Consider the following 20,113-nt stretch of genomic DNA (forward strand, 5'->3'; position numbering starts at 1 on the left):
AAAAAGGCGAGATGACGACGTGCCAACGGCTTTTGTGATTTGAATAGTACGATTACTGTTCGCCCAACTATGAGCTATGAACAGAGAATCGCGGAGAATGGTATATGCTAACTACTAATCGAAGCCCGTATCCAGATAGGCTTACTATGCTCCTGCCGGAACGCTGAACCGGGTACTCCCCCATCCCATGCCCCCAACGCCGATGAAAATGCTTTGTACAGAAGAAGACGGAAAAGAAAAAGGAATGACAATCAGTCAACCCGACACGACTTAAGCGTAAAACCAGTACTGCGCACTGTACTCCACCGTGAAACTGCCCTCAATCCCACTGCAGTCCTTAGGCGCCATACCACCCGCAGTATGTATCCGATAAACCTCGTTGTACGCCCAAGCCGCCTCGCCCTCAGTCGTAACCGTAGCGTTCAACTTGAGCCACGGAACACTACCCAGACCATTCGTCCCCTTGGTCGCAGTCGCGGGCGCAGCACTCTTGGCATTAACCGCACACTCCACACGACCGAAATTGTTCTTGTCCGTCTCAAGCATGAAGAGGGGAACGCCCGCGGCGGTGAACTGGTGGTGGCCACTGAGACGCTGGTCTGCCTCTGCGGACGTGGGGATCGCGTAGTTGAGTGCGAGATCGGTGACTTGGCCCAAGATGTTCACGTTGAGACGGGCGGCATCGCAGGTTGCGTTGAAGAGCGTGGCGATGGCGCCGGTGGCTTTGGGGATGGTGGAGGAGGAGGAGTCGGCGCACGTGTAGTTTTGGGTGCCCCGGCCGATGGCGATGTGCCGGAGGGATGTGCCTTTTGCGGGCGCGGCGAGGGGGGTGGGTGCTGGGGCGTGTTAATATGGGTTGTTTCTTGGATGGTTGGTGGTGGGGATGGGGTGACGTACCAGCAGGGAGAGCAACGTTGGATAGATCACATAGTGAGTCTGTCTTCAATAGCTCCTTGTAGATGACCGCGGGGATGTCTCGCCGAGGGATCAAAGCTGCTATCGAGTCGACTGTCTGGCTGGGAGCGGCGAAGATGGTGGCTGGTGCCAGGGCCAAGACGAGGCTGAGAGTGTTGGTGAAGATCATGTTTGAGAGGTTGTCGACTAGTAGTATCTTGGATGGTGATGTAGATTGCCGAGTCGAAGTCTTGGATGCTTGTGTGATGTTCGAATAGAGTGCGACCGTCTCGATGTTTATACCAGAAAACCAAGCGTATTTCAAGAATCCAGTGTAAGCCTTGCCGCCGGTATGATAGTATTCCGGGAATAGATTGGTTGTTGCTGAGCTATTGTAAGACTCGGAAGCGATGAGATCCGTAAGATGAATAAAACGGTCCAAGCGAAATGAAACAAACGTCAGAAATAACCCTCAAGGAAAGAAGCCCAAAGGAAAGTACGCGAACGACGACGAAAGCCGGTCTCTTGTAGAGGGAAGTGAGATGTTGTGTTGGTAGTGAGGTGGATATGGGAAACCGTCAACGAGGCCGTGTATGCCATGTTCCTATATACACAAACACCGCGCTACGAACTACACGAAACGAACCCTACTCCCAGCGCGTAGTCGCCCGCTCCACACAGATCCATCCATAGTACACACGACCGAGTCTGCGAAGCCGAGCAACCGTTTACCGCCGTGTCCCACTCGCCCTTCCAGCCACTGCTTTCGCTCGCTTTGCTCGATTAGTCCGCTAGTGCAGGCTGGAAAAGACCCCAAATATAGCTGGCGGGGGTGTGATAGGCTCACAGCGTTTCGTGCAAGATGGGAGGGATGGTGGGTGCGTTGTGGTTCGCTGCTCTGCCGAGCGCGCCTGGAGGTGGTCAAGACGGCCGCTAGCCGGGTTTGGGGGTTAGTGCTGTAAACGCCCGTGGGGATCGGCTGGCGACATGGCTATTTTGGGTTTTGCGACGGGAGGGGGTTGGTGATTTGGTAATGGGTTAGAGGGTTAAGGTGCTGATGCGAGATGGAGATGGAGATGGGCAGATCTGTGATCGTCGGGAGGGGTGCTTGATGATGTGCTGATGGGGAGGTGGAGGTTTGGAGTTGGGGCTGTGTTGTGGGTGTGAGTATAGATAGTTGATGATTGATGTTGAAGTGAGACGGATGTCGCCCGCCTTCCTGCGCTGAGTTTGGAAACTTCACGGACACGTCTTGCCAGCGTCAGCAAGACTCGAGTCTGGCAAGTTGGAAATCAGCACGCGATCAGAACTGGCTACCTACCACAGTACAGTGCAAAACCAAGAACCATCTCTCTAACCACCTCAATCAAGCTGGACACAATCAACCGCCCTCTCCACACCCAGTCCTTCCACTTTCCTTCCCTCTTCCCTTCCCTCCTCCCTCCATTTCCTTCTCCCACCCACTACCCGCAGAGCCGCCCGTCCTACACCTAGTCACGCAATCATCAGCTGGCAAGTACCCAAGCTACCACATGCCCTAGTACCATTACCCTGTACCCACCCGTCGCTGGCGTCGCTGGTCGCAAATACCCACCTGCACCTTCCCGCACCACCAAACCAGATGTAGAAGGTACAAACACCGCAAATACTTTCGCATCCACAGAAAAAGACTATTAATATACTTTGCATGCAGCGACGGGTAGGTGAAAGAAATCACAGCTAATATACCTCATCCGGCATTAACAAGGTTCTGCTCAGCGCTAGCCAATCAGAGCGTGGAAGACAGCTGGACAGGGCTCCAGGCGCTAGCATCCTCGAACGATATCTCGGCGCTTCGCTATTGGCAGCCAGCGGCCGGCGAACAGGTCTCTGGTTTTCTCGACTGGCATTGTGGATTGGATGCGTTGTATTTGGCTCGCTGGTCACTGGCCAGACATACCAATGTCGTGCAGGTGGATTGGGCAGATGGGTAAGCGGGGATCTTTGTTTGACATTCCGCTCTTGCATGGCCGTTTTCCCGGTTTCTGTTCCTCGATACCCATTTCGTTGGATGGGGACGCTCGAGAGCGGTTGTCCTTGCTGTCCCTAGAAGGACCAAGGAAGCTGGAGGATGGAAGCGTGTCGCCATCTGTGTTTCTCTCGATTCATGCTATTCTAGTGGTTTTGCTGCTGGTAGTGGGAACGAGGTGGGAGGAATCGAGATGGAAGGATTATGAAGAGATGGCGTGTCGCCATGTGTTTTTTGAGATGGCCACTCAGATGCCCTGAGGGCAGTACGCTGTCTACTATACATAACCGCGAGACGTCCTTCGCGCTTGCGAATGGTTTGCCACTTTTGCGTTGTTTGGAACGATGTTTTGCTGTTCTTTCCAGTTCTGCCAATCTAGGTCACAGGATAAGGACGAAGAAACCATTCACCTGTGTGGACACGGCTTTCTGGGATGATTCGTTGCGCTCGGGTAGCATCTGCCAGCCGCCGGGTGCTCGAGATACCGATGCGTTGCGATATCAGGATGGTTACACGACAGTGGTTTTGACGTGTGGTAGGCTCTAGGGGGGCATGTCTAATCTTTGCTAATCGAGGTGTGCTACGGAATGCCATATGCATATGCTGTACTGGTTCTGCTTTCGTTATGAAGCCTATCAGTAGACTATTTGGAGGATGCTCGACATCGGGTCCATATTGATCGACTGTCACTGTACCTCATGCTACAAGGAATATCAAGTCGAATAAGGCATCTCAGTTCTGTAAAAAGATCCCAGCGCCTATATTCAGATCCAAACCCCCACAGTGATCGCTGATCATCGATCCCTTTCTCGATCGACGTGAGACTTATAGAATTGTTGGAGGAAAGGCTCTTCAAATGGTCGCTTTTGGGTCTCCGAGTACAGCAAAGGCTTATCATTGTCGCTGTGCCATGGACGGGATAGTAGGAACTGGCGACGTTGATAACATCAAATTATTCATCATTGGTATCAGTGATAACAATGATGAATAATATGATGCATCAACGCCCCCAGTTCCAAGCCCCCAAGGCACATACGTACACAATAGCAACCTTTACTTTACCCACCCGAAACCCATCCTAATAATACACCCGATCTCTCCCCCCTCAACTCGTCCCATCATCCTCATTATGCCACACCCCGGGGTCCTCAGGCCCAGGAACCGGTCCACCAGGCACACTCGGCCCCGCCACAACCGCCGCGCCCCCAGCAGCGCCCGCCTCAAAGCTAAACAAGAAATAAAACACCATAAAATGCAGCGCAAGCAGGTACCCCGCAAAGATATTCCGACTCGTCCTCGTCTGGAGAACGAATTTAGTAACGCGCAGAACCATGCGTTCAAAGAGGTGCATGCGCTTCATTGCGCGTGCGCTCTCGCGACCCCGGAACGCGGCAAAAGGACTGAGGTTTGACTCGTAGGCTGAACGATATTTGGTGTCGACTGTTGACTCACTACCCCCGGAATCAATGTTGATGGCCGAGGGATTGGGATTTGCGCCGTAACTTGAAGCGCTGGAGGCGGGGCCTCTGTTGACGGCGTTGTAGCTACTCACATATCTAGTTTTCTCGTAGAGGTCTAGGTTGTCTTTTTGTAGCGCGCCGATCTCGCTTCGGAGGGAGGAGACGGTTTGGTACGACTTTTGCAGTTCGGCTTCGAGCTCTGAGTTGCGCTTCTTGAAGCGGTCGCGTTGCGCGGTTATCATGGGGAGGATGCCGGAGCCGCCGCCCATGGGTTCTCCTCCTCCTCCTCCCGCACGTAGAGAGGCTAGGGTGGGTGCTTGCGACGAGTTGTCGAAGCCGGAGATTATGGAGGAGGTGGGTGATGAGCGGCCTCGTCGTCCTCCGCCGAAGGAAGACTGCGGGTAACGCGATACGTAGGTTCCTGCGACGGACATGCCTGATGGGTCGAAGGCGTTTGTGGCTTCTTGTTGGACTTTCTCCAGATCGGCTTCTAGTGTCTCGTTGAGTTGGCGGGACTTTTCTAGGTCCATGTTTGTGTTTGAGAGCTCTTCTTGTAGAGCTTCTAGCCTGCTTTGCAGGTCTTGGTGTGAGACGCGCATGACGGTGAGCTCGTTGCTGAGCTTCTTGTTGCGAGCGAGCAGGAGCTGTTCCAGTGTTTCGCCTTTGCCCTTGCCTGATGTGCTGTTCTGCGAGAGGGCGATCTCGGTGGCTTCGTCGTCGTCATCGCCTGTTGCGAATTCGATTGACTACCGCAAATTAGCTTGGGCTCAACAGTATCAAGTGAAGAGCCTACCTTTAGCACTTCCAACTCCTGCTTCACGTTCTCATAGTCGCCCCATTTCTGCACCTTCTCGCGAAGAGCCTCCTTTTCACTCCTCAGCGACTTGATCTCCCGTTCCAAGCTTCGTGTCTCTGTCTCGAGCCGTGTTCGTTCGGAGTCCTTTTCGAAGCGCGCATTCTCCAGCTTTCGCAGGAGTGACGAGTTCTCGGAGCGCAATCGCAGGAAGGCTGGGTCATCTTCAACTGCGACCTGCTGTGCTGGTGCAGATGCAGACTGGGCCAACTCGAGGCGTAATTGCTCGTTCCGTGCTGTGATCTCTGCCAATCGGTGGCTTGTTCGCTCGAGCTCTGAGCTGACAATCTCAAGCTCCGCCGCAGTAGCACCGCGACCGCCTTCTTCTTCAGACGCCTCTCCCTGACCCAGTCGCTGTGAGACCTCGTAACTGGCCTTGAGCTCCTTCAACAGTCGGTCCTGGTTCTCGACCTTCTCTTCCAGGCTCTTCTCCTTTGACGCCCAGTTGTCCTGCTTCTCGTTCAGCACAGCCGACCATGACGCTTCCACGTCTTTGATCTTGCTGTCTCGGCTGTCCTCGAGGGCTTTCCGTGCCGTCCGCTCCTCTTCCAACTTCTTGTCTGAATCGTCGAGTTGTGTGGTAAGCTTCGCGACCGTCTTCTGTAGGCGCTCGTTCTCAGACGTGAGCTTTGGCACGAGTTCTTCGGAGGTCACAAGCGAGTCGACGGAGGCTTCGAGGAGAGGATATGGGTCGGGTGCTTCAGAGAGCGGCGAGTAGACTTGGAAGAAGGCGGCCTGTACCGTCTTGGACTGGTTGGATATAAGATCAATGAAGTTCTGGTATGCTGTGGATCTGGCTTAGTAGAGCTCAGTCAGCTGCGCAAGTGGAGGCTTACACTTCAAGAGGCCTTTGATGTCGCTGAGCTTGCTTGCATCGTCGAGTTTCCGAAAGTCTTTAGTCTTCTGCGCGAGGTCCTTTCTCTGCGTGAGAGTGTCTCTTTGGTGTGCGACAAGATCCGAGGCTACCGTGTCGAGCTGCGGAATGAGAGTGGTGAGGTCGATGTCTGGCGCATCGTTAGCCTGGCCCTATAACATTCATCATGGGCATTCGCACTTCGCCAGGCGCCGATAGCCTTTTGGAACTTGTTGCCCTCTTCCTGTTCTTCCTCTGCGACTGGCTCCTGCCTCTCGGCACTGGGTGGAGTGTCGACCCTCTCATCCATGTCTACTCCGCCCTCCATGGTTGCGCTTCAGTCTGTATCGGTGGCTGCAAGTGAGAGAGACGTGTAATTGAAGTCCGAAAGGACTAAGGTTTCTTGCGCGCCTGTCGTAGTCTGCCCCCAGAAGCCTTCACGGCGCGTTGTGAATCATGGAATGGAGTTGGTTACGTATGCACCCAGCTTGCCGTGAAACCGCGGAAGGTGCGGCGTTGGGCGGCCCTAATTGGTGGACTGCCGCCATGATAGCTCACCAGGCACCACGAGCGCAGAACCAACACGCACCATGCGCGCCTCTTACACTTCACTGCCATAGCCTGCCATGGCGCATGTGAAGGTTGAGAACAATGGCAGACGCACCTTCCCAACCGCCCGCGACACGGCGCCCACCCCCGCAAGACGGCCCCTACATCCTCCGCAAGCTCGTCGCAAACCTCCCGCTGTCCGCTGATGGCCCATCTACTGACGTGCGCATCACGTGTGTAGAGGTGTGGAACGGCAACCTCTATGTTGGCACCTCCGCCGCCGAGATCATCCACTTCGTCCTCCTGCCGCCCGAGACCGACGATCCCTCCGAAGAGCCCACGGCCATCATCGCCTCGCGCCTAGAACCGCCCCATAACGACAGCAATGGACCCGGTGTGCAGCAGATTCTCCTGCTCCCCAAGATCAGCAAGGCCTGTGTGCTGTGCAACAATACCCTCTCCATATACTCGCTACCCGAGCTGAGCCCAGACTCGACCTTCAAGCCGATAGGATGTCTGTGGGTTGGAGGTGTCGACTTGAACGACGACGCTGAAGGTCCGGCTGAGGATGGCGTGGTAGTCGTCATCGGCCTTAAGAAGCGCCTGCGACTGGTGCAGATATCCGAGAACTCGCCCCCGAAGGCAATCAAGGCGATTGAATATGGAGGCTGTCTGGTCTCTGTCCGCCGAGACACGTTCTCATGCGCTGCTGATGCGCATTCATATGCCCTGTTGGACGTTGTACATCAACAGAAGATAGGCCTGTTTCCAATCTCTTCCTTGGATCCAGACGCCGGCGACATTGGCGGAGCCGCTGAGCATCTGGCGACTGTGCCAAATGCGCCATCTAGGAGCGTTTCCTCCGCTTCGCATCCACAAGCTCCCGAGGAGCACCGCGGCCATTCTCGAAGTACAAGTTTGAATGTGCTTGGGCTAGGCGGTCCTTCAAGAACAGCAAGCCCACGGGCTCCGGCTCAACGCTATGGTTTCGACGTGCCCCAATCACTTTCTCGCGACATGTCACCGGCTCCGTCACGCTCGCCTGGCCGAGCCGCCATGGGAGGAGAAGGTGAAAGAGCGTCTAGCCAGTCTCGAGGCGGCGCAACTTCACCCGATAAACCTTTACCACCAGCTCCAACCGAAGAGGAGAGACCACAACCTGAAGAGCCACAGGTTCCACGACCGCCGCCCTTCATTCCTTTGAGACCCCACGTCGCATCACCAAATCCGAACGAATTTCTGTTGACAGTCGGCACTACACCTTCCGACCAAGGAGTCGGCATGTTCGTAAACCTCGATGGAGATATGTGCAGAGGTAGCATACAGTTCAGTAGCTATCCTGATGCGATTGCTGTAGACGGCGCGGGCATAGATTTCTCGGCCTCTATGGGTCAAGGCATGAACTCTGAGGAAGGTTACGTCTTGGCAGTTGTACATCGAGAGGCGGAAGGTAGTATTACCTACGGAGTTGAGATTCAGCGATGGGATGTTGATCCTAGTGCTGGAGAAGTTGACAAGCACTGGCTCAACTTCATCCCACTCGGCCTGCCAGTGCAGACCAAAGGCTCATATATTTCGACGCCCATAGGTATGCGCACTGTAGTGCAGCCTTACGATCTAGTGATTCCGGAAGTAGGCGCCAAATTGACCGTCCGGAAATTGCAGCTTACTTCATCTGAGGGAACAGCGAGAGAGTCCAATGAAGTCGAGAAGCGCCAAGCAAATGCGGACCGTGAGTTTGCGGAGCGCCTGTCCAAGTTACAGTCACAGACTGTCGTCTGGGCCGGAGACCAGATATGGTGGACAGTACGAAACCCTTTGGTGACCCGATTGGATTCTCGAATCGAAGCGGCCCAGTATGCGCTCATTGGAGATGCGACACGCATCCAGCCTGACAGAAGAGTCATAGAAACCATCCTAGGCGATATCCGCGGACAAGAGCCGCGCAACGAGTCTGAATACCTTAGTCTCATATACATTCGTCAAAAAGCCTCGCTTATGCTCTTTATGGACGTGGTTCTACGTACCAAGACGAACATCATCATATTCGAAAATGAGAAGCGTATCACCGAACAAGCGCTCATTGAAGGTGAAATAGATCCGCGAGTTGTCTTGAGCCTCATGCCGATCCTCAATCAAGAAGTGGTTCAGGGCTCAGACGGCATACAAATCTATGGCGGCATCACGACGCTGGTAGAGCACTTCTTGCAACAAAACGATCTCTCCACCATGCCAACGAATGTCAATGGTCCCTTTGGTGACAATCTGTTGCATTTCGTAAAGCGGTACCTTCAATTTTGGAAGAAGCGGAAAGGGATGGCAAGTGTAACAAACGATCCAACCGTGTTCAAAACTGTCGATGCAGCATTGCTCCACATCCTCCTCCTTCTAGACCAAGGAAGTCCAAAGGGCACTTCCAGCCCTGGTGCCCATCGAGCAGAACTGTACGAACTGGTCGATAAGGAAGTAGAGTGCTTCGATCGCGCTGTTGAGCTGTTAGAACAGTTCAAGCGTCTCTTCCTGCTCAGTCGTTTGTACCAAGGCAACTGCAAGGCTTCCGTCAAGGCGTCACATGTGCTGGCGACCTGGAAACGGATTCTGGAGGGTGAGGAAGACAAGGGAGGCGAACTTGTAGATGGCGAGCATAAGGTGCGCGACTATCTACGAAAGATTCGCGATCAAGCTCTGGTAGAAGAATACGGCGCATGGCTAGCGAATAGGAATCCAAAGCTGGGCGTGCAGGTCTTTGCGGACGATCAGAGTAGAGTCAAATTCGACCCTACTCGAGCTGTCGCTTTGCTAAGAGACAAGGCGCCAGGCGCTGTCAAAGAGTACCTAGAGTATCTTGTCTTTGGCCAGAAAAAGGTATGCCCCTCAGCACATATCTACTCGCTCTACTAACACCAGCCCCAGCACCCCGAGTACGTAAACGAACTCATAGCATTCTACCTCTCCACCGTAATCACCGAGCTCGAAAGCACCCCCTCCTCTCGCGCCACCCTCTCCCAAAGCTACGAAACCTACCGCATCCTCGAACCCCCGAAACCAACCTACTTCTCCTTCATAACCGACAACGCGCTCGATGCAGAATGGTGGCACGCCCGCATCCGCCTCCTCCAGCTCCTCAGCGAGACCTCCTCCTACGACGTTCACACCGTCCTCTCCCGTCTACAACCCTACAGCCAAGAACTAGTCTCCGAAATGATCATCCTAAACGGCCGGCAAGAGCGCCACGAAGAAGCGCTGAAATTGCTTACGCACGGCTTGGGCGATTACAACACAGCAATAAGCTACTGCCTGTACGGCTACGCCTCTATCCACCGCCGCGCCACCCCTGGCGCACCACCCGTGTCTCACAGCCAGATCCCCACACGGTCAGAACAATCACGCATGTTTGGCCACCTCCTCAGAGAATTTCTCCAGATAGAAGATCTTTCGCAGAGGGTGGAGCGCACCTCTGAACTCCTAGAGCGGTTTGGGGGCTGGCTTGATGTAGCTGATGTGTTGGCTATTGTGCCTGATGAGTGGAGTGTGGATGTTTTTAGCGGGTTTTTGATACAGGCGTTGAGGAAGTTGGTGAGGGATAAGGCGGAGAGTGATGTTGTGAGGGCGCTTAGTGATGCGCAGAATAGTCAGGCTAGTTGTGAGTTGGTGGAGAAGAGGGAGGAGGGTGGGGCGCGGTTTGAGAGGGTGGAGGGGGATTTGGGGAGGGATGGGGTTATGTAGGGTATAGCGTTTAGGTTACAGTCGACTAGATTTAGCTGTGCGAAGCTGGCACGGGTGTTTAAGGAACTACAACCGTATTACAATATATGGCGATTTTGTGTAGTTTGAAGAACTGAGATGATGTTTTGACGCATATTCCTGAAAGCCCACTCAACACCGGCTCGCGCCTGCCTCGCGACGGTCTTGGCATTCTCACACCCGGAGGCACGAGTAACGCCGGAGCATAGCCACCAACGTCTCTCACTTCTCTTGCTTACTCAACTCAACTTCATTTCGATTTCATCACCCAGACAGCACTCATAATCGCTTGCTTACATCATGCAGCGCCGTATGGTGAGTGCCATCAATTTTTGCATCGTGTTCTCCGATTTGGCGCTAAAGGTGGCAGCTCACGAAAGATGAAGAGGCCTCAGCGCAAAGTGAGGACCTAGAGGTGCGCCGCGAGGATCAAGAGAAGATCAACAAATTCAGTTCTCTGCATCAGAAAGAAGAGCTTCTGGAAGAGGAGCTGAGGGCAAAGATTGTATGATTCAAACCGCCGCATTCGGTCTGCACTCGGTCTAACAACAGCGCAGAAGGAGAAGGAAGACCTGGAGGAGATCTCAGGCGAACTCGAGCTAGTTGATGAAGAGGAGAAAGTACCGTAAGTTCTCTGCGACCAGCTGCAAATCGGCTTCTCATCTTAATATGACCAGAGTATCAATAAGCTGATCACAACCCACAGATACAAAGTCGGGGATTGCTTCGTCTCATTACCCCAACCGCAGGTCCTTGAGCTTCTGAGTTCATCAACAGAGACCATTGACAGCGAGGTAGAAGCTCTCAAGGCCAAGCTAGAAGGTATCCAAGAAGAGATGGGAGAGCTGAAGAAGGCACTCTACGGCCGCTTTGGTCGCAGCATCAACCTCGAGACATAGGCGATGCATACGCTGTAGACTTGCAGCGATAGTTCGCCGACGGAGATACATGCAACAAGATTCGAGAATCAACACACGTCCCAGTCTGAAATCGCATTCCGAGATGGATCGAATTCCGAATCGGCGTTCCACAATTCCTAACGCATACCGTCGGACTTTACTAATCCGCAGACCGAAGACATGGTAATCTGAGTCAAACGCGCATTCCCTGCCTTGCAAAACGAAAGAAGATAACGTACGTGACTCATTACAGGTCAATTATCAAACAATGCACCGAGTTCCACTTGGAGAGCCGCGCATCGGTAAGTTTGCCGATGCATAATAACGTCTTGTTCCCCGTCGGGCCTCGTAGGGCGCACGCAGCTAAACGGTACCCGTCATGCATTCGTAAGTTAAGCCCCGCCTACTCTGCATGCGGTAACGGCTACGATCGACAAACCAGGTAGACGTGCAGCCACGAAAATTATTGATCAGGGGAATTGTGGCGCCTACTTAAACACCTCGGATGCTAATCCACAAGTGCGCGGGGTCGCGCAGTATACTACCTGAGTTCTAGTCTATTATCACCCGTTCCCATTCTCTAACTGCATTCGCAAAAGCCATCCGTTCTGTCTTTTTGAGTCCTGAATTGCTCAAGAGCAATTTGCGTCATTCCTCCGGGTAACTAATTCAGCATGGAGAGTGCAGATCTGGAACGAACTTATTCCCGAGAACAACAAGGCTTAGGGCCGGGCCATGAAGCCATTACCTCACCAGTCGCTCTTGTCCGCAGTTTTACTTCAAAGAGTCAGAGGAGCACGACGAGTCGACAGAGTTCAAGGAATCGTTGTACGCATCACTTCGTCTTACTGTGATATTGGGGTTGTGATTGACTAACGGGTCAACATAGCCGGTGCTATAGAAAGCTCACGTGCTGCGCGACTGAGGGAACTTGAGAAAGATGTTGGCACATCTGACGATACAGAGAAAGAGGATGCGATTGAGAAAGTTGCGTCGAGGACACCTTCAACGTTGAGTTCGCATGGACGATCGAATTCGCCGTCGCTGGCGTCGAGTGTTCACGATGGACATGCCAGTGGGAGACGTGTTATCCGCTTTGAAGATGGAGATACTGAGAATCCTAATAACTGGGGTCGCGTGAGTTGAACAATGGAGAAGTGAGCCCAGAAAGGACTAACAAGTATTCCAGTGGAAGAAGATCTACGCCCTCGTCGTTGCTATCATGAGTGGTAAGCCACCCTAATGCCCTCTGACAATGACACAGCTAAATAATCAAAAGTCATGAACAGCACCATGACCTCCAGTCTAGCAGCCGGAGCCACAGCCCCAATATCCCGCCATTTCAACCAAACCAACGAGTACGTGCTCATCCTTCCTACATCCATGTACCTAGTCGGCTACGCATGCGGTCCCATGCTCTGGGGCCCTCTCTCAGAATCCTACGGCCGCAAAGGAACCATGGTAATCTCGTTTGCCTTTTTCACAATCTTCTCTATCGCTTCGGCCCTCTCGCCGAACTTCGCTTCGCTCGTCATCTTCAGGTTGTTGGTGGGCGTGGGAGGGAGTTGCGCGATTAGTGTTGTCGGCGGGATATGTGCGGATATCTATCACAATCCTAAGTATCGGGGGAGGAGTATGGCGATTTTCATGGTATGTGGCTCCTATCCCCTTCCTCATAACGAACTTTAGCAGAAGGAAGGAAAACTAATCGAAGCATAACAGGCAGCAACAACATTCGGACCCATTCTCGGACCCCCGATATCAGGCTTCATCAGCGTGATATCCTGGAGCTGGGCCTTTTGGATCGGGGTCATACTTGCCGGAGCAACATGGCCGCTGTTCTACTTCTTCGACGAAACATACGGACCCACGATCCTAAAGCGGCGAGCAAAGCGACTACGCAAGGAAACGGGTAATGAGAATATCATTGCGCCACTTGAACTGGAGAAGACGGATTTGAATCACATTGTCACCGTCATTCTGACCCGGCCACTACGTATGATCTGCTTCGAACCTCTCGTTCTATTCACATGTCTATATCTAAGCTACGCCTGTAAGCCAACCTTCCCCTACCATTCCTGCACAAAGCCATCTCCTTACTAACCCCCACCCCCAAAGACGCCATATTCTACATATTCCTCCAGTCCTACCCCATAATCTTCACCGGCATCTACCACTTCAACGCCGGTGAAACAGGTCTCGCCTTCCTCCCTATCGGCGTCGGCGCCCTTATCTCCGCTGGCATCTACCTGTCGTGGGACTGGTACTTGGCTCGCGCTCAACGCCTCAATCGCCCTTGGTCGCGCAACGAAGAAATGCGGAGGCTGCCGCTCGCTTGCATCGCTGGCCCGTTCTTCGTTATCAGCGCGTTCTGGCTGGGCTGGACGAGTAGAGAGAGCATCCATTGGATTGTGCCCACGCTCGCGGGTATACTGTTTGGAATGGGATATCTGTGTCTTTTCATGGCTTTACTCAACTATCTAGTCGATGCGTACGAAGTCTTCGCTGCGAGTGCGATGGCAGCAGCGAGTTTATCGCGTAGTTCGTTTGGGGCTGTGTTGCCTTTTGCTGCGAAGCCGATGTATAGGACTATGGGCGTGGCTTGGGCGACTAGTCTACTGGGGTTCTTCAGTCTGGCGCTGTGTGTTGTGCCGTTTGTTTTCGTGCGGTGGGGTGGTAGGATGAGGGATCGGAGTCAGTTTTGTCAGTATCTGAGGAGGAAGAAGAGAGAGGAGGAGGAGGAAGCGGAGAAGGAGAGGGAGGGGTTGAGGGAAAAGAGGGTTATGGTACAGCCTAATGAGTTCAAGGGGAAGGAGGATGTGTAGGGCGTGATTAGACCGTCCTGCATGTCTATGCAAAGCTAAACTTAAAGATCATCCAACATATACCCCCTCCTCTTCTCAGGCTGAGCCTTGATGACCCAGCTATGCAGCACAATCTCGTGCCATTGAACCCTCTCCGGTTTTTGCATACGAAACACCGGCTCCCTCTCAACCACGAATTCTTTGCCTTTTCTAGGCCCAATGCGCGGTAGGAAGAAGCGAAAAGAGACCCAGTACACAATACAGCACGTGAGCATGATCCACGATAACATGCCGGTCGCGTACCAAGGAAGCCCGGGAATGATGTCGTGAACGTCGAGGTCTGAGTATTGAAACGGTGGTATCCAGACTGCGACTAAGGGGAAGCCGCCCGAGATAGCGTAGATAAGAGCAGCGGTGACACTCAACCACGCTGGGAGGGGCGATTTGAGAGACCACTTCGTGAAGAAGCGAAGATACAACATGCCGACTGCCATGATGAAGGTCGGTATGATGTCGATGAGGTATACGTACAGGTTTGCGAGGATCCTGTACGCAGATGAGGGCTTCATGGGCCATGTTACCAGTATCAGAAACACGGCGCATACCCAGTGTAGGAAGAGGGCGCCCAAGGGAGTGGGCTCGGACTGGTTGGAATGGTGTTTCTCGCGGTATTTGCGAAAGAGAATGCGGTTCTCGCCGAAGAACTTGGCAAATGGCAGGACGCCTTCTTTTGCTATTTCTTGTTTCGCGCGGGCAAGAGTGAAGGTCATGCCGATGACATTGCCGAAACTGTTGATGGTCGTGAAGATGGCGAGGATTGCAGATGCGTGTTTGTGGCCGATGACGTTGTTGAGGAAAGCGAGGGCTACATCGGTGGATGTAAGTTGTTGCTCTTTGCTAACAACGATCATCTGGGGGTGTCAGCGCAGATCTGGGAGGTGACTACGTGGCTACCTACGTAGCTGATATTTACGAGCATGTATAAGATGCAGATCATGCCGAGAGCGATTATGATGCCTTTGGGGAAGTTCTTCTGCGGTCTGTGGATCTCGCAGAGTATCTGAGTACGGGTAAGCGGTAGTTCAACGGGACGTAAGCTTCATCAGGCCGATCAAGACCTACATAGTTGGCTTGATTGTACCCGCCATAAGCATAAAAGACCGCTAGCATGCCTTGTGTATAGCTGTCGGCATTTCCGTGTGTCCGCGCAAATGAGTTCTTGTATTCCATGTTCGCTGCTGCGTGATTCGTATGCGCGACACCGGCCAATACGCAAATCGCCATGATGGGAAACACACAAAGGATGGCAATCTTAACAACGACGATGACGTTGTTAAGAATGATACCTCCACGTCGAGTGAACGCATGCAAGAAGCACGGAAGCGTTACTGCCATTATCGCGAGACATCGTGCCGCGGCATCCTTGGCTGCACCTCTATCGGTTCCTGGAGAGCCTATTATGTCGTCGCCGAAAGTCAATGCGTTGGCTGCGCTCGAAGCAATGATCACGTAGTTGACTGCGTAGAAGGAGAAGACGAAGAACTTGGGTCGCTTGATGAGGTAGTTCACCTAGTCGCGGTCAGCAGTGTTTCAGTGGCAGGCGTGCGGCTCTGCACTCACGTAGTTCATGTCTCCACCATTGCGTACCACCGGCACTCTTTCGCCATCAATTGAATGCCGAGGTGTAGTCAAGCCGAACTCGATGTACAATATAGAACCCGCGATGGCTGCAAGCCCACCGAAAGCCCAAAAGCAAAGCGTGATTCCCGGGCTCTCGGTGGCCTGCATAACGGTCCATGGTGTTCGGAATATGCCAGTACCGATGACTTGCTGGAGTATGAAGGCCACTACTGAGAAGAGACCTAGAGGATTCGGCGTGCTTTTCGTAGCGACAACATCTTTGTCGTTCAAAGCCTCGAGGTATGCGCGGTCTTCTTCGTCTAAGCACAGGCTGCGATCTCCCGATTGGACGCTAAATGATTCGTCCATCGTTCGGTACTAAGCATCGATTTGGAGCTGGTGAAGCTCAGGAATCTGGTTGGATAAGTAGTACCTAGCTAGAGTAGTGACTGTCCAGCAAGAAGCCGGTAATGGTATCTGAATGACTTATCCCTTGAGTTTCATGCATTAGTTATCACCCGGCAGAAGAGCTAGTTTTCGAAGCCCTTGCTCAGAGTTTTGCTCTTTCCGTCGACTTTCAAAGCCTTCGCACCGCGAAGCTGCGACTCCTTACTTAACGATACTTGCCATGTGAATAGTAGCCACTAACACGAGGTCGCTTCGAAATTCAATAGAAAGCCACTTTGCGTAGGAGTGCAAGGCTAAATCCGATAGTGAACAAAGCATCGCTTGCCACAGTTGAGGAGATGCAGGGGATGCGCGAGGAAGGGATGCGCGTGTGCCAGATAACGGCAGACAGCTCCTTAGGTATCGTCGTCGGTCCCTAAGCCTGCATCTTCTCAAAGCATTGCAACTGTCGGTAACATGCCGTGGGATTTCGGTGTACTCAGCTTTGTTTGCGGTGCCATCAAATTATCGTGGATCATATACGAGAAGGGGTTCACGGAGGAGAAGTCGCTGCGTTTGTCCTCCCAGCCACCCTACCCACGTTCCGCGCTAACCGTATTGTCTTAGCGCGACGCTATCTTGAGTTTGGCGACGCGTTGTTCCGGCTGCACTGGAGTCTCAACACCATCGAATCCATCGTCAGAACCGCGAACACCGGCTTAGAAAACGAAAGGCTCGAGAGCTATGGACCTGAACTATATGATACCACAGCACTGATCGATATCGTGGGCAACTTCCGCTTGACGCTGGAACAGTGTCAGCAGTTGCTCAATGACGTCAGCAAATTTCGTACTGGCAAAGACGGCTTCATCACCAACATCATCTACAACCTGAATACGGATGCGCAGGTCAGAGATTTGACTGAGCGTTTGAAATATCACAGCGTCAAGATTGGTCTCGTTCTCGACGCGTTCAACATTCATGTCCAAACACAGCTGCGGGATATCCACAATGAACAACACCAAGACCTGGCGGAGCGAATTCAGGAGCTGAAGCACCTACTTGTTGCTAGTCGCGATTCAAGCACCGACGCGTATCAACCGGTGATCAAGCGAGATATAGAAGTCCCTGTCGAGCTTGCCGAGCGCTTCACAGCGGAGTTACAGCAACGTTCTTCATTGTATACGTTTGACTGGGAGAAAACATCTGACGGACTGCAAGTATCAGTCAGAGAAGGCCTAGAAGCCTTTTGCAATCATTTCAATGGCGTTCGTCCGGATGGAGATGCGACATCATATCTTCGCCTTCTCAAAAGCATATGGCTAATGGACAAGATTAGGGAAGGACACGATTGGTCAAGTATCCAAAGCTCAAATCCAGGCGGTCTCTATGATAGGTGCATCCGGGAAATGGATCGACGACTTCGCATAGAGTGCGCTCGAATCGCTAGCAGTCCAATCGCGCGCCCCCGACTGTCTACTATTATGCGGTCTCCCAAGGAAATGCTTGCTATCTGGCCGAGACCCATTTCCATCAACGATAACGTGCACGAAACGAATCTTGGAGTTCTTCTGGACATTTCGCTTGTCTCCGGTACGCAGACACATACTTTTCGCGTAGTGCGTAACATGGATGGGACGTTGGGAATGGAAGATACCACCACGACTATAACATTATGCACTGGCAGCAGTTCCAGGGACAGCGTAACACAAAGACTCAACCTTGACCCAAGGAAGGTTTTCCTGGTCCCTGTGTATGCAATACCGAAAGTCCCAGGCTCGCAAAATGCCTCTTGTAGCGTAAAGCTGCAGAGCTCGCCTGATGACACAAATGGCCTAACTCCAGAGTTTCGCTCATGTACCGACTTGTTCAGATTGCAACACCTCATTACGGGCTACAGATGCGTACATCAAAGGTGGGTAGCTATTAGCCTACAAAACTTGTCGCGCAAGCAGCACTTCAACTATATGCCTGTATGAGACTGACACGTGTGAAGGAGAACTGTAATAGTCACATCGCTCATGAAAGGGCAGGGCTTCCCAACGAACGGTGGCGCATCCGAAGGTAAACCAAGCAAGACCACCGACGTATTGACTGAGATCGGAAACATACAGTTGTGGCAGAAAGCTTCTTTCGAAAAGAGATCCGCGTCCCAACACCAATACAGCAGGTCGTCAGAAGACCTGTCAAATTCTTCAGAAACTGTATCGGGTGCATGGAGTCCTGAGCCACTCAGCGAACGGACTTTCACCTCGACGTCGAGCATCATGAGCAACATCTCCAGCGCTCATTCACAGGAAATATCCCTGGGCTCTGCAGTCAGGGCAGTACAATTGACACAACCAGAGCCACCGTTACTTGTGGTGTTTCTCAAGCAGCCAGATACAGGGCAGTTATCTTTTCTAGTCATTGAGCTCGACGAACGTACGAAGATCGAGCCAAAAAGCTGCGACTGTCGAAGCACCAAAGCCAGCTGTACAGTCAGTGTGCTAGAGCGATCTGGTACACCACTGCTAGCACGTCGTTTCTATGCGAAGAAGGGGCTCAACAGCTGGAATCTGGCGGCTGTCGGTGCACATTGGTCGTCATCTGACACGGGTGCGGTATGTGTGCGCGACATGTACTGGCTCCGGTTCGAGTTCTCGAACGACGCTGAGCGCAAGAAGTTTCATCAGAATGTCACTGATCTCGTTCGTATCTTCTCTGCAAGGATGAACGACTACCAGAGAGACTTAAGATCTGTCCGAGGAGCTCACATCATCTCACGACTAGGGTGAGACTGTTTGGCGTTGTTCTCACTTCTTTCATCTATCGTATTTGTCAATCTTTAGTCTAATGTTAATAACGCTCCTTCGTCTTAATATCATGTAGTAGCAGTCTGCGGTGACGTTCGCTCAATTCCGATGATCTTGCTCAGCCTCCCTACTGGTTTGAGCCAAGGAAGCTTTTATAAGAGATCATGTTCCTAGGTTATGTCTACGCTGCACCTACAAGTATATACAACATACAAGAGAGACACACGAAGTTTACGTCAGTCATATGGATGTCTCGGAAGATACAACTTCCTCAATGCGAACAATCTAGCGAATGCGAATTTAGGCTGAGAATCGCACCTGACGCCCGGTGCTAGCGAATGCGACATGCTTGGCCTGCGCCACCGACCTCTCGCACTCGTCAACACTTCGCCAATACACTTGGCACTCTATGATAGAGATATGCAACATTCTTCAAAAGAACGGCGTGGGTTTCGAAGCCAGAATTAAAGTATACGTTGATGTATACACCAGTTCAGTTTTTATATAAGACCTTCCAAGGTCTTCAAGAACTAAATTCCGCATTGTCTTCACCTTACGATGACGGCGCCCTTACAGTCTGGCCAGGAACACCAACCTGAGTTCATCGCAGCTAGTACCATTGTGAATACCAGCAAAGAAGCATGGAAAACTAATGCGCGAAGATGGAAGTTTCTTCTACTGTTATTACCAGGCTTCTATACCGCGAGTATGGATCTGACAATCGTCGCGACAGCTCAACCGTTCATCGCGTCTCATTTCCGTGAGCACTCCTGCCAAGCCCTGCCAGTACGTATGCTCACCACCGAGTAGAAGCTTTGAACCAGATCAGCTGGATCGGTACAGCCTTCACGCTCACAGACACCGCGTTCGTCCCCTTGTTCGGCCAACTAGCAGATGTCTCCGGGCGGCACGCAGCTCTGCAATCTGCCGTTACTATCATGACCCTGGGCGCCGTCCTTTGCGCAAGTGCACAAGTTTGGCCAGTCTTGGTGCTAGGTCGAGCGCTCCAGGGCGTGGGGACGGCAGGCATGTCTACATGCTCCCTCATCATCCTGGCGGATAATGTGTCTCTGAAGGAGCAAGCGTTTAACACAAGTATCTTCCACTTCTTGATTGGCATCGCGTATGCGACAGGGCCTTTGGTATGACTCTCAGCAGCCGGATATATCGTTACTAACGAGGTCTGCAGATCGGAGGCTACATGACGAATGTGCATTGGCGATATGTCTTTGTGCTCTTGTCCGCAT

The 20,113-nt window shown here is 52.5% G+C and overlaps 6 protein-coding genes across 6 annotated transcripts; 2 read left to right on the top strand and 4 right to left on the bottom strand.

Moving 5' to 3' along the window:
* Positions 1-270: 270 nt before the first annotated feature.
* J4E92_010414 (uncharacterized protein) lies at positions 271-1,084 on the bottom strand (the record flags this gene model as incomplete). Its single annotated transcript, XM_051501752.1, has 2 exons — positions 271-836; positions 898-1,084. 2 exons carry the CDS (start codon positions 1,082-1,084, stop codon positions 271-273), a joined length of 753 nt encoding a protein of 250 aa, XP_051347987.1.
* A 2,923-nt stretch (positions 1,085-4,007) lies between these two features.
* J4E92_010415 (uncharacterized protein) lies at positions 4,008-6,396 on the bottom strand (the record flags this gene model as incomplete). Its single annotated transcript, XM_051501753.1, has 4 exons — positions 4,008-5,108; positions 5,156-6,000; positions 6,052-6,219; positions 6,270-6,396. The coding sequence occupies 4 exons, from the start codon at positions 6,394-6,396 to the stop codon at positions 4,008-4,010; spliced, it is 2,241 nt and encodes a 746-aa protein (XP_051347988.1).
* A 6,922-nt stretch (positions 6,397-13,318) lies between these two features.
* Positions 13,319-14,085, top strand: J4E92_010416 (uncharacterized protein; the record flags this gene model as incomplete). Its single annotated transcript, XM_051501754.1, has 1 exon — positions 13,319-14,085. A coding segment is annotated over one exon (767 nt), but the record flags the coding sequence as incomplete, so codon positions are not given.
* A 41-nt stretch (positions 14,086-14,126) lies between these two features.
* On the bottom strand, positions 14,127-15,043 carry J4E92_010417 (uncharacterized protein; the record flags this gene model as incomplete). Its single annotated transcript, XM_051501755.1, has 2 exons — positions 14,127-14,975; positions 15,038-15,043. The coding sequence occupies 2 exons, from the start codon at positions 15,041-15,043 to the stop codon at positions 14,127-14,129; spliced, it is 855 nt and encodes a 284-aa protein (XP_051347990.1).
* A 29-nt stretch (positions 15,044-15,072) lies between these two features.
* On the bottom strand, positions 15,073-16,053 carry J4E92_010418 (uncharacterized protein; the record flags this gene model as incomplete). The annotated part of the gene is made up of 2 exons (XM_051501756.1): positions 15,073-15,633; positions 15,685-16,053. The coding sequence occupies 2 exons, from the start codon at positions 16,051-16,053 to the stop codon at positions 15,073-15,075; spliced, it is 930 nt and encodes a 309-aa protein (XP_051347991.1).
* A 495-nt stretch (positions 16,054-16,548) lies between these two features.
* Positions 16,549-17,502, top strand: J4E92_010419 (uncharacterized protein; the record flags this gene model as incomplete). The annotated part of the gene is made up of 3 exons (XM_051501757.1): positions 16,549-16,645; positions 16,843-17,241; positions 17,411-17,502. 3 exons carry the CDS (start codon positions 16,549-16,551, stop codon positions 17,500-17,502), a joined length of 588 nt encoding a protein of 195 aa, XP_051347992.1.
* Positions 17,503-20,113: the final 2,611 nt, after the last annotated feature.

This window comes from Alternaria infectoria, assembly GCF_024043175.1.
Source record: "Alternaria infectoria strain BMP 0036 chromosome Unknown scaffold_36, whole genome shotgun sequence".
Classification (NCBI taxonomy): Eukaryota; Fungi; Ascomycota; class Dothideomycetes; order Pleosporales; family Pleosporaceae; genus Alternaria; species Alternaria infectoria.